The 14,345-nt window shown below is 36.5% G+C and overlaps 1 protein-coding gene across 6 annotated transcripts in view; it reads right to left on the bottom strand.

Moving 5' to 3' along the window:
* CDK19 (cyclin dependent kinase 19) overlaps window positions 1-14,345 on the bottom strand; it is an 88,836-nt gene that overhangs the window by 27,627 nt on the left and 46,864 nt on the right. For 5 of the 6 annotated variants that reach the window (XM_026666677.2, XM_087942282.1, XM_026666675.2 and 2 more), the window contains 2 exons: window positions 13,060-13,200; window positions 520-577 (listed from right to left, as the gene is read on the bottom strand). In XM_026666677.2, coding sequence (XP_026522462.1) covers window positions 520-577; window positions 13,060-13,200 — 199 coding nt within the window. The remainder of the gene's footprint in view (window positions 1-519; window positions 578-13,059; window positions 13,201-14,345) is intronic. The other variant, XM_087942272.1, reaches the window with a different exon arrangement.

Raw genomic sequence — 14,345 nt, 5'->3', positions numbered from 1 at the left:
TCTAAACAGTTTCCTGCTATTAATATACACAGAAATTTCTCATCTGCACTTCACCCATGGCAGTTTCCATTAGCTATTTCTGGGTTTTTTGGAAGTAGGCTAGAAATTTTAGAGGTAATAACAACCTACCCTAGCAAATTATATATTTTATAATCATTGAATAATTTTAAATGTTGTTTTTGCACTTACCTTGTGTACCAGTGCAGCACATTCTTTTAATGGTATTGTCTCTAATTAAATGAAGAACAGGTTACTACTGATCTCCAGAGAACACGGGACTTTCTCCCATGTTATTTGGCACCTTACTTACCCACCTCTTACCATATTCAGCTGAATTCTGGAGGCTCGTGAAAGGATATAGGAAACTCATTTTCCTTTCTCATATTCTCCTATAAGCTTTCCTTTGAATTCAATTATCTATACCTTCTGTAAGTCAATGTGGTTAAGATGCTTTGCTTTGGATTTCTATTAATTTCCATTACACTTACATTTATAAATACAGGTATTTATAAAACTTACCTATTTTAACTCTTCCTCTTTCAGGACCTTCTCCCATTACTAGAATATTTGCTGGTTTCTGGGAAAGGAAAGGAAAATATTCATATATTTCATGTATCACACATTAATTTAATAGTATAGTTTTATATATAAAAGATTTAGAATACACAGATCACGCACTTCCCTTGAAATGTTATTTTAAATTGGATATGTATATTTCTTTCAATATAGAGATAGAAGTATTTGGGGGGAGGCAGTGGTTTGCTCTCTAAGCTTGTTTCAATTTAGTTTCTGAACATTTCATTACCAGACTAGGTAACATCATCAGCAGGATTTTCTGGTGCTACTCTCCTTAGCTTATAAATGTCTTTGTGTGCCAGTGTGGTCAGTTGGTTTTTTTATTTGAATAGTTGTTCATTTGGAGCTATATTTAAATTTGGAGCAGCTGATTGGTTCTCTTGTTCATTGGTTGTTGAAATGGTCAGGTTTCTTTTTCTATTATTTCGTTGAATTCTGATTTATTTTATATGAAACCATTTGAAATAACCGTATTATTAAACATTGCTTCAATATAACTTAAATGTTTTAAAAGGGAAAATACATTTTTACAAATGTTTCATTTTATCTATAGTAAATCCATGCAGCTAATAAATCTGACTCCAATATCACCATCTATTGAAATTGTTACCTCTATTTTATCTTTTCATGCCTACCCATGTTGACCTCTCAGTGTCCAACTTATCTGTCAACAGTTATATTGAAATGGAAAATAGTATCCTGGAAATGCTTAAATATCTCTCTAGTCTCTTGAATTCAGGACAACCCATTGTCACTCTTCAACTGACAACTGAAATATGTGACCTAGGAATAATGTTTCTCTGTGGAGGAAAGTACAGCCAGCCATATTTTTCCTTCAACTGGAAGAAATCAATTTATTTTTATTTTCATGGCCTGTCGCTGATTTTGGAAACTAGATTTAATTGTTTTGACTATAATCTGCACATTTTTCTTTATGTGAAAGATACCTTGTCAGACTCCAAATTGTCCACAGCTCTCACTTTTCTCAAATTCAAGTAGTCGTTGATTTACAATGGATTGTTTAGTGACTGTTCAAAGTTACAACGATACTGGAAAAAGTGACTAATGACCGTTTCTCATGATGGTTGCAGCATCCCTATGGTCACATGATCAAAATTCTGACACTTGGCAACTGACTCATATTTATGATGGCTGCAGTGTCCTGAGATCATGGGATCAGTTTTTGTGACTTTCTGACAAGAAAAGTCAATAGGGAAACCAGATTAACAACCATACCACTAATTTAACAACTGCAGTAATTCACTTAACAATTGTGGCAAGAAAGATCATAAAAAAGGACAAATTCACTTAACCAATGTCTCACTTAGCAACAGAAGTTTTGGGTTCAATTGTGATCGGAAGTCAAGGACTACCTGCAAAGATACCATCCACAATGCATCTGCATCTATCATAAATCTGTATTATTCCGTTTTAGCAACTTTAAAATACGTGGACTTCAATTCCCAAAATTCTCTACCCAGGGGACTTTAAATACACATATGTTAAAATTGCTGAGGTTGAGAAACACTAGTCTAAATCTTTGGATCTTACTTGGACAATGACAGGCTATTAAATTCACTATGTCACTGAGGAATTCCTTTCCCAGACAAGTTTTCCAGTGTATCTTATATAATATCTTCCTTTTTCATTCCCACCCCAGCTCTAATCTCTCACTGACCAGCTTCTTCTGATTCATTTTGTAATTTGGCTTTTCTCTTACCATTTAGAAATCCCCCACTCCTGCAAAGTCTCTGTTCCCATCCCTATTTCTCCCTTTCAGATATCTTCCACTAAACAAGTCAAAATTCCTAATGTTTCTTGACTTCTGCTTAATATTTATGAAACATTCCGGTCCTGAAGGCACCAATACAACCTTTAGTCTGTCAGAACAGAGCAAGGGATTCAAAGAGAAGCAGAAGTTAGGAAGAACTGAGCTCTTCATTGTTTATTTATCTGTTACATTTATATACCTTTCCAATCAAAAATTGATTCTGAGCGGCTCACGTACTTCATGCAGTAACCAAACTAAAACTATCAAACGATATACCGTATTTGCCGGCGTATAAGACGACCCGGCGTATAAGACGACCCCCACCACCACCGGAAACGCTCCAGAAATCCCGGGGCTGCAGCGGCAGGGCAGAGTGCCAGGGGCCGTGGGAAGAGCAGTAAGGCTGCAGCCTCGGGCGGAGCGAGGCGGCGGGATGAAGCGGAAGCGGCAGGGGATCCAGGAAGCCAGAGGCGCCTTCGCTGCGTCCAACAAGCCTCCGAAAGCCGGCAGTGGATATACCGGCGTATAAGACGACCCCCACTTGGAGGCATGTTTTTCGGGGCAAAAAAGTCGTCTTATACGCCGGCAAATACGGTAAATAACAAAGCAACAATTACAACCAAAAGGTAGTGGGGAGAAACTTACAAATATTTCCCTACAGGAAAGAACCATGCTATCTTTCAAGCTTGCTGAAAGAGCATAATCTTAATGGCTTTATTGGATCTCTGGTGTGCTGGGGGAACATCACATTTCTAAAAGGACAGCATTTCAAAAAAGAGGGCAATAACAGAGAATGCTTCCTTCTACATCCAGTCTTGCAGGGCTTCTGCCCCAAACAAGGAGAATAGGCTGATCAATTGGTATGACAAAACTGTAAGAGAAAACATATTTTGAGACCACACTTCTAAGATAATATCATCTACAGGTAGTTCTCGACTTACAACCACAATTGAGCCCAACATTTCCACTGCTAAGCAAGGCAATTGTTAAGAGAGTTTTGCCCCATTTTATGACCTTTCTTGTCATTAAGTGAATAACTGTACTTGTTAAGTGAATCATTTGGTCATTAAGCGAATCTGGCTTCCCTCACTGACAGCTTGTTAGAAGCCAGCTGGGAAGGCTACAAAAGGTGATCTCATGACCTTGGGACAGCACAACTGCCATAAATACACCCTAGGGGCCAAGCACCTGAATTTAGATCATGTGACCATGGGGTCCTGCAATGGTCATAAGTGTGAAAATCGGTCATAAGTCACTTTTTCTGGTGCTGTGGTAACTTTGAATGATTATTAAATGAATGGTTATAGGTTTATCTGTACACAAATGTTCTCAAAAGATATATAGAAACATATACAAATAAATATAAATTGAAAGAAGTTTGACATGCAGAGGCTAAGGTGACCTAGAAGGAATCAGATCCAGTATGACTTTTAATATTGTCTGCTCTCAATAAAAACTTCATTGGGAAAAAAGAAAAAAAACACATTCAAAACTGGTATATGTTTGTTCAATTCATCTGATTCTGATGATTTAAATTCATTCAAAATAGTTATTCTTTTATGAAAGTCGTGACCAAAATTAGGGCATATTCAGTTTTTTAGGGGAGTCCTCTATTTCTGTCCTCCTAAATGTACAGAAAGTAGATTTGCGGGCATTAGAGAGAGTGAAGGAATTTATTCTGCAAGCAATAAACATTCTGCTTACTGATGGGTTTTGCTGGTTTTCACCCTTACTTAAAAGAAAATGCTGGCCCTGGAGTAAGCCACGTTGGTTGCTATAGAAACAAAGTTTTGGAATTTCATGTTTAAATTATCAGGAATAAAAATTGAACAAAGAGATCCCAACTGAGACTAAAACATAGGGTTTGACTATCCAGTAAAGATACGATGCAGAATGAATAAGATCAAAAATAACACAGAATATTTGCTGTGAACACACACACACACACACACACACACACACACTGCAATTTAACGGAAAATCCTTAGAGTTGTAATATTGAATTGATTAAGTTATCATTCCATTCAGATTAGTGGACATAAACAACATAAACATCTCAGGGAGAAAGAAAGTGTAAAGGCAATTATGACATGCTCTTGAATAAAACTCACTTAACATAAAAAAGAAATCAATCCATATAAACTTTGCTACTGCATCAACTCAGTGTGATCAATTCTTTTAGTATGGAGAAGGTCAAAAGGGAGCCAGCAAAAACAAACAGAAGTAAAACTGTCTGCAGTTTTGAATGAGAGGAACACACCCGATTAAGTGATAAGAGAAACAATGGACAACCGAATGCTAGCATTTAGTAACTCTTACTGTTCCCAGGCTTATCTAGAATATAATTCTTTTGAAACTTGACATTCCCATGAGAAAAAACATTCTCTTTGGCATAGTGCTGTTGTCCTTGCATGTTTTTTAAAAAATATGCATTGTATTACCTTATATATTATATTATGAAACTATATTGCAAGGACTTATCACACATGAAAATATCTGTATGGTAAATTAACTCCGAAAAGTATAAACATTGCTGAGATTCTCACAAAAAACTAGAACTGAAATTAGGAAAACACCCTCCCCCAAAGAAAAAATCTAACAAAAACAAAGGTTTTAAACACTCAATAATTCACACCAGGGTAACAGAGATCCCTGAAAATAGAGATCCTGATAACATAATCTTGGCCAATGAAAATGAATGAACAATAATGGTTGTATGATTATTTAACATGGCACAGATATTATTTGATAAATTAAGCTACTAGGTTTAACATGGTCAATGCATTATGGACTTAATGCACTGGATTTCAAGAACTCTTGTACATAAGGCCTTGCGTGATCATTATTGTGCAAATGCGCATACAGACAGAATACACTGGGACTGTGTATTAGACATATCTAGTTCCTTCAATCGTTCATTGTACGGTTTAGCCTACAGACCTCTTATCATCTTTGTTGCTCTTCTCTACACTCTTTCTAGAGCCTCAGCATCTCTTTTTTTGTATCACTTTGCATCATTTTGTATTTTGTACAACAAAGGAGAGTTTTTAGTAGGACATTCATGTGCTTTGTACATTTGCATCCATTGCAATTTTGATCCTGTAGTTAACTTCAATGAAAAATCTTGGGACACAGTTTTAACTAACAGGAAGAATATTAGTAAAAGACTGGAAGGCTTGCCATCTGGGTATCATGTCTTCTTAACTAGTTAGTTAGAATGAATGACTGCACATACCTGAAATATAAATTTATAAAGAGACAATATAAAGTAAAAGAATATTGATCATAGATGGGCTGGGTACATTAAAATCTTTATTAATGGCATAAAAAGTCTCTGTAGTCTCAATGTCAAAGAAAATAAGAATATTTCCAGAGTAATATTTTTCCAGTCATATTCTAGGAACTGCTATAGTTCAGATCCCTTAATTAGGCTGAATTTGTCTTTACACGTTTGGCTATGATAACCTGTGTGATTAATCCAGGAAAAGAGTTAATCAGAAAAGAGACTTGTGTATTATTTTCTTTAAAAGGGCTGACATCTGCATCTTGGCTCTTTTTGAAAACCATGAACTTGTTTATTTGAGCATGACAAATAGCAGGATGGGAAAAAATAAAAGTTAGACTCAGCCAGCAACACTACAGTCTTGATGTAATTATTTGGGAATGATCCTTGTAAAAGAAAAAGTATAATAGAAGATCTAAATGTGCAATTTGAAGGTTAAGAGGCTTGAAATGTGAAAACCCAATTTTATAATGTGTGGTGATTTTATCCATGTGGTGTTTTGTCAGGTTTATCTAAATAAGAGAAGTACTTGAAAAACTCTCTTCTTTCAACTAGGTCCAAATTCTGAGAAAGAATGAAAGTATTTTCTGACATATAATAACTTGAAATATATGTGACATATATGGTTTGACCATCTGATTGAACTTGATGGCTTTAAACTAACTGAAATAGGATTTGAGGGGTAAGGGAGAAGAGGAAGGAGAAGGGCAAGAATGCGACCTCATTATTTATAGGGGGTAGCCTGTAGAATTTATGTCTTTTTATTTCTGCCTGGACTTGGGGGGGGGGGGATCTCAAAGGAAACTTCTTTGTAACTTAAAATGGTAAACAAGAGAGAAATCATTTTTTTCCACAGAACAATATGTGGCAATTGTTCAATGAAAAAAGAAGTTTTAAGAAATTAAGGTATTCTCATGGCAATTGCATATTTCAGAACTTTTTTTAATATTGTAACAATAGTACTATACTCTAGTAAAAACAATGGTATTCGTTCACTATCTGTGCCTGCTATTCTGAAAACTGTTAAAATACAGTCAGCAACATTTTGTCGGAACAGAATTCTAAAAATGCTCTTAGCCCTTGAAGGACATATTTTATCTAGAAGATATAAACAATGTTCATAAAATGGTTGCAAATGGAATCTCAGAACAGTAGGAAGGATAAACCAAGAGATTAGCATAGTTTTTGCTGTCCTACTGTTCGAGTGTGAAATGATGTTTTGCCATTGGGTTGAGTAGCAAGGAAAACAGCTGTGCTATTATGTTTAGTTGGAATGGTCATGAGGTAGCAAGCTAAAAATTAGCTGCACCCACCTAACACCTACTTTAAATAAAAGGTTCTGATAAGGTTGCTATCCAGAACAAAAGCTGTCATGAGATTTCACTTCAGAAATAATACATAGCCATGTGCTTATGAAGGGAAGAACTTTAAAGTACAATTGGGTTGCCCTTCCATTTATCATTTGTTTCAGATTTTTCAATTTCAGTTCAGAAATGTGTGGAAAGATGTGGGAAGAGATGAAGCAGAAGGCTAGGACCAAATAACAACTCAGGACAAAAGGACAAACCAGGAAACAGTACCAAAGAGAGTACGAAAAGAAAGCCAGCAAAAGATACAGGAAGACCCTTTGCTCAAACAGGGCTGAACAAGAACAACATTTTTCCCTGTGAGGATCTAATGTCTAGTCTGGATATGCAGAGTCAGCCTAGGACTTTGAATTAAAAAAAACACCACCCCTTGACTCTTGTCATCCCAGCATGTCAATTGTCCCACCAGAGGCAAAAATACTTTAGACCACCACTACACAACAGTAAAAGATGCTTATAAGTCTTTACCACAAGCAGCTGTGGGACACACTGATCACTGCATGATTCACCTTGTACCTGCCTGCAGATAAAGACTTAAAACCATGAAACCAACAATTAAATCAGTGAGGACTTGGTCTGATGAGGCAAAGCTGAAGCTCCAGGCTTGCCTTGATTGCACTGATTGGAACGTTTTTGAAGATACCTCTGCAGACCTAGATGAGCTCACAGGTACTGTAACATCATGTCAGCTTCTGCAAAGACTTATGTGTACCAACAAGGAACCTGCAAATATATAGTAACAATAAACCTTGGTTCACAGCTAAATTTAAGCAGCTATGTCGTTTCAAAGAGGAAGCCTACAGAAAAGGTGACAGAATGCTATACAATCAGGCCAGAAACATATTAACAAGAGAGATCAGAGCATCAAAAAGAAGCTACTCTGAAAAGTTAAGGAATCAGTTCTCAACAAATGAACCAGCAAACATGTGGAAAACTCTTAAAAACATTACTGGCTACAGCAAACCTCCTTCAGAAGGACATCAACAACTAGCAGATGACCTGAATGTGTTACTGCAGGTTTGAAAGGAAACTACAGCCACCTATCTCCACAACCCCCATCTCAAACACACCAACAACAGCCAAGCTCCTACAACTGACCCCAACCCATTGGGTTCACAACCCCTGGTGATCATAGAAAAGGAAATGCAAGATTGATTTCACAGACAAAAGCCAGGAAAAGCACCAGGGCCACACAAGATAACTCTTTTTTGCTTAAAGGTGTGTGCTGACCATCTTTACCCGAATTTTCAATAAATCATTAGAGATGGGCTATGTTCCTTCTTGCTTCAAACGCTCTACTATCATCCCAGTGCTGAAGAAGCCCTCCATCAAGGAACTGAATGACTACAGACCAGTTGCTCTAACATCTGTAGTTGTGAAAATCTTTGATAGCCTAGTGCTGTCCCATCTGAAAACCATCACGGATCTGCTGTTAGATCCCATGCAGTTTGCATAGCGAGCAGGTGATGCTGTTAATATGGCTCTGCCATCCTACAACACCTTGAATCTCCAAATATCTACGCAAGGGTCCTCTTTGTAGACTTCAGTTCAGCATTCAATACCATCATTCCAGACATTCTTCTAACTAAATTAAACCAGTTAGCGGTACCTGAACACACTTGTAAATGGATCATAAGTTTCCTAACAGACAGGAAGAGCAGGTGAAGCTAGGCAGAATCACATCTGATACCTGTACAATTAGCACAGCCCCCCCCCCCCCTGTGTGCTTTCTCCACTTCTCTTCTCTCTCTATACCAATGACTGCATCTCAAATGATCCATCTGTTAAAATACTGAAGTTTGCAGTGATTGGTCTTATTCGAGACAACGATGAATCTGTATACAGACAGGAGGTTGTACAACTTGCCTCATGGTGTAACCGGAACAATCTGGAACTGAACACACTCAAAACCGTAGAAATGGTAGTGGTCTTTAGAAGAAACCCTCCCATACTACCACCTCTTACAATACTAGACAACACAGTATCAGCATTAGAGATCTTCAAATTTCTAGGTTCTACCATATCACAAGACCTAAAATGGACACTTAACATCAAAAACGTCATCAAAATAGCACAACAAAGAATGCTCTTTCTGCGCCAACTCAGAAAGCTCAAACTGCCCAAGGAGCTGCTGATTCCTTCCACAGACGAGCTTTATGGGGATGCTGATTTCATTTTCCAGCAGGACTTGGCACCTGCCCACACTGCCAACAGCACCAAAACCTGGTTCAATGACTGAGGGATTACTGTGCTTGATTGGCCAGCAAACTCGCCTGACCTGAACCCCATAGAGAATCTATGGGGCATTGCCAAGAGAGAGATGAGAGACATGAGACCGAACAATGCAGAAGAGCTGAAGGCCGCTATCGAAGCACCCTGGTCTTCCATAACACCTCAGCAGTGCCACAGGCTGATAGCTTCCATGCCACGCCGCATTGAGGCAGTAATTGCTGCAAAAGGGGCCCAAACCAAGTACTGAGTACATATGCATGCTTATACTTTTCAGAAGTCCGATACTGTTCCATGTACAATCCTTGTTTTATGGATTGCATGTAATATTCTAATTTTCTGAGATTGTGGATTTGGGGTTTTCATGAACTGTAAGCCATAATCATCACAATTATGACAAATCACGACTTGAACTATCTTGCTTTGCATGTAATGAGTCTATCTCATATATTAGTTTCACCTTTTAAGTTGCATTACTGAAATAAATGAACTTTTGCACAATATTCTAATTTTTCGAGTTTCACCTATACATTCCATCTTCATCCACCTTTATATAGATACATTATGCTGTGATAATAGATGGATCCCCTATAAAATATAGTCTTTGTAAGGGACTGTCTAACAGGTTTCTCCTATGATATGATTCTTATTTCCACCAAGGCCTTTCTAAAAGGCCAAAACAGTATTTACATTAAATTGATCAAAGCTATTTAAAAGGGAAAAATTGTATTAATTTATATTTAATAGACATACAGAAACAGTTTATAATTCTGTCATGGAAATGATCACACTGCTCTACAATCAGGAAGACATATGTCAGATTAAAACTTAAGTTACTATTTCCCATAGAGAACAATAAGTGTGGACTTGAAGAAATGTTTTTGAGAAAGATTTGAGTACTTCTTACTGTAAAGCATACAGATACCAGGTAATTTCAGTATTTAGAACTAGCACGAAAAGTTTTATTAGTTCCAGTGAACACACTTCTGTTTTAGTTCTTCCTATTAGTGAGTCACGATTTACCAAAACAAGGAGGCCCTTCTTGAAGGGTTTATTTGCATCCCCTCTATTCTTTAAAGGTAAAGGTTCCCCTCGCACATATGTGCTAGTCGTTTCCGGCTCTAGGGGGCGGTGCTCATCCTTGTTACAAAGCCAAAGAGCCAGTGCTGTCCTAAGACATCTCTGTGGTCATATGGCCAGCATGACTAAACGCTGAAGGCACACAGAACGCTGTTACCTTCCCACCAAAATGGTCCCTATTTTTCTACTTGCATTTTTACATGCTTTCGAACTGCTAGGTTGGCAGAAGCTGGGACAAGTATTCTACAATAATCCCAGCCTTTTTTCTTTTCCCAAAGGCTCTAAACCATGGGTGCCAAACGGGTATTGATTTTCTTTTTTAACATTGTACGTCTCTTATGAACTGAAAGATGGCCATGTCAGTCCTACAAGATAGACCAGATCAGGAAACCAACTCCATAGGGAGAACAGAGCTTTACTTCATTGAGAAATAGTACCAGAATCTTACAAGCTTGATTGTGCTTTACCTCACTTTCCTTTTACACCTCAATGCATCATGGGAGGTGTCTGTCTAAGTCTCAGACTCAAGGTCTTGATATTCTACAGAACATTTGCTTTCCAATAAATTTGTGGTGTTTTTTTTCAAGGATTGCTATAGTCTTTGCAACTTGTTCTCGAGCTGGAGCACAAATTTGCCACAAACACTACAGGTCACAACTAAAATCTCTCTGCTTCTTAAAGCAGTAATAGTCATTGCTTACATTTTCTCTTGTTCTTTTTGCAGACTTTCAGTTCGCTAAAAGCAGGCTGAATTAGAAGGAAAATTATTAAGGTTTTTCCTATTGAACTCAAAGGCAACTCCCATTTTCCCAGTCCTATTCATTTGCTCTACCAGTACTATAATATTCCTAGACAGCAGTGCAACTGTTTCAGGATATACAACTGGATATCATTTAACATCGGATTGAGAAGGCAGCTTAAAGACAGAAATCCTTGTAATAATGTTAATTATTCAAGTAGTCCTTTAAATAAAATTCAAGAAAAGTATCATCTTTTTTAAACATTAAAATTAAATAATTTTAATTTAACAATTTTAATTTAAAATTTTAATAATTTTAATAATTAAATTTAACAAATTTTCTCTTAACTGACTTTTCTGTTTTGAATGGAATTGTATTTGTTTCTATACCCAAAACACTACAATCCTATGAATCCTTCAACGCAGGTCAGGTCAAGAAACAGTCTCTACAAGAACTAATGATATTTTTTTTTATTATTATAGGATACAATAACAGAATCTTGAAAGCTGCCCGAATTTCTCTCTGTTCTCTGTTCCATCATGCAGAACCAAGGCAGGTATATTTAAAGTTTCTTTTTAGACAATATTTTCAATATTATTAATGAATCATTTAAGCTGATACATATTTATCTCACCAATAGTTTATTTCCTATAAACTATGTGAAAAATTGAGAGAATTTCAACAAAATGGTAGCTGCAGTTTTTACAATAGTAGAAAAATACAATAACCCTACTATATTTTAATATCTTCCAAAGTAAAATGTAGCAGACTCTATAGCTGTTTTTAACAGTTTTAAAACTGACCTGTAAAATATACTATAGGTCAGGGGTGTCAAACTTGTGGCCTGCGGGCCACATTCATCACATGCTGGCCCTGCCCCCGCCAGTTTAGCGAGGGGGGGGAAAGTCCCAATACTTCCCATGACAATGCAAGTTTGACACTCCTGCTATAGATAAAAACATCCTATGATGTCATGATAATGAGCCATGGTGGTGCAGTGGTTAGAATGCAGCTTTGCTGGCTAATTCTGCTAACTGTAGATTGCCAGCAGTTCGATTCTCACCGGCTCAAGATTGACTCAGGCTTCCATCCTTTCGAGGTCGGTAAAATGAAGAACCAGATTGTTGAGGGCAATATGCTGACTCTATAAATCACTTAGAGAGGGCTGTAAAGCACTGTGAGGCAGTCTATAAGTCTAAATGCTATTGCTAAAATTAAGTTTTCCTTTGAAATTTCTAAAAATTATTTACCATTTTTTAGTGACGAGACAATCTTTTACTCCAGATATACAGGCTGTTAAAAACAAACATGGCAGGGGATTGAAATGGTTGCAGGCATCACTGCTGAAAAGTATGGGTGGCTTTGAAAATAAGCCCTTTTCTGAAATTACTAAAGAAAACTTTTCTTTTTTGCTAATTATTGCTTCTCACCTCATTTCTAGCTTTGTCCTTCCGGTCATTTCCCATTTATATCTATTTTCTCCTTCACCTCATTCCATTCTGTTTTCTTTTTTTACTATTTCTGCTAAGTTTGGGGCATAATAGTTAATATGTGAGAAGAGGGGATCAGTTAATTTGATAAATGAGTTAATTTGATAAAATTAATTTAATCTAATTTTACATAGATTTTAAAAAATTGTTGTTTTGTTGTATCTTTTGTTATGGTTGCTGTTCTGCTCTGCCATTTTGAGTGTGGCTTCTGGCCAATAACTGCCTGCCTGCCTGCCTATCAGCTGCTTACAGATACTAAAAGGAGAAAATGAAGGAGAAGATGAAGCTGGCAAACCTAGGGTGACAAGCTTGGAACTCCATTGGATTTCTCTATATATTCTGCAATCTCTTTGAAATGAGCACATTTACGTTCTGGCTCATCTTGCTATTGGGTAAATATGGTAAAATTTTCAGGAAGAAGTGTAGTAATCCAAGAGATTAATATTTTGCATTTTTATCTGTACTTTAAAAAAAATACAAATATAACTGTCTATTTGTAGGCAGTTAAAGTCACAGCACTTACTAAATCTCTGTGAAGCACCCAGTTTGCATGGAGATAATGGATTCCATCAAGAATCTGATAAAGTAGTGATTTGACCATAGATCTTGGCAGTTGCATGGGTTTTTTGTTTGCTTTTGAGGCACGGTGAAACTTGATAATATGCTGGAAACAAAAAAGAACACAAACATGAAAGCATCATGTAAAAAAAAACCCCACAAAATAATTGCAAAAGATGAATGTATTTTAATTTTGAAATCTAAAATTGGAATTATGAACTTTTTTATATCTAACATTTAAAAAACTAACAGTGAAACATCACATTGCTTCCTCAGCTTTAAAGTTACATGAATTGAAACAGGACTTTTTTTTTTTGCTCTTCATTGACATTTTCATGAAATTCTAAAATCATTTTAGGTTAATTCTCCCCAAGACCTTTTTTTTAAAAACAACAACAACAACTAAAGATTTAAAAAGCTCTGAAATATTTTAAGGACTGCATCTAGAAAAAATTTCAGAAATACGACAAATTTGCCTATTGTCTTTGCTTACCTTACAGGTAAAGGTATTGCTTGATGGTAAAGCAATAGAGATTAGGAAATTTATCAGTAATTGGAATAAGAAAGGAAATTGTCACTAAAGTAAAATGAAAACTGAAGCAAAGAAATCTGTTGGGCCCTAAATTTTCCTTTGCTTCAGTCTTCTCAAGCTGGTGTCCACTAGACATGTTAGATGACAATTTCCAGGATTCCTATTCAGTGTGGTCTGAAAGTTTGGGAAGGCTTCTAGGCTTTTGACTGATTTTGCATTCAAAATCCATTTCAAACACAAGGCACCCTTTTCAGGAAAAAATGGGCTCTCCAGGGTATGAAAACAGTAATGCATATTTTTTCTAGATAGTTAGAAAAAATGTTGGCAGCATATCAATGCTAACAGAAAATCTGAATTTAAGATGACCCATACATTATAATATAGTAAAATAGAACAATTTCTCCAGTGCAAAAAGTCAACTAGGAAACATTGGATATTAAGTTGCAGTCTCTTCACTCTTCTGTAGAATATCTCTCCTTTACTTGTCAACTCCAATGTATAAATATCTGGAGCTTTTTCCAAAATGAAGTTTTCAAACTGGAAACAAACCCAACAATGCCCATTCTTCATTCTATTTCCATAAAATCCCCCTTGAATACGTCATTTTTAAATTAAATTAAATTTTACATCTGAGCAGATGCTGCTAACCCATACCACTTAATCCTCTATGTATGAGGATCAGATAAGAGTATTTCAAATTCCAATAGATGGTTGGATTA

This window comes from Notechis scutatus, chromosome 1 (genome assembly GCF_049901735.1).
Source record: "Notechis scutatus isolate UNSWTSFEM ecotype Mainland chromosome 1, rNotScu1.2, whole genome shotgun sequence".
Taxonomy (NCBI): Eukaryota; Metazoa; Chordata; class Lepidosauria; order Squamata; family Elapidae; genus Notechis; species Notechis scutatus.
Note: the sequence above shows the minus strand (reverse complement) of the source record. Positions and strands in the feature narration are given on the sequence as shown.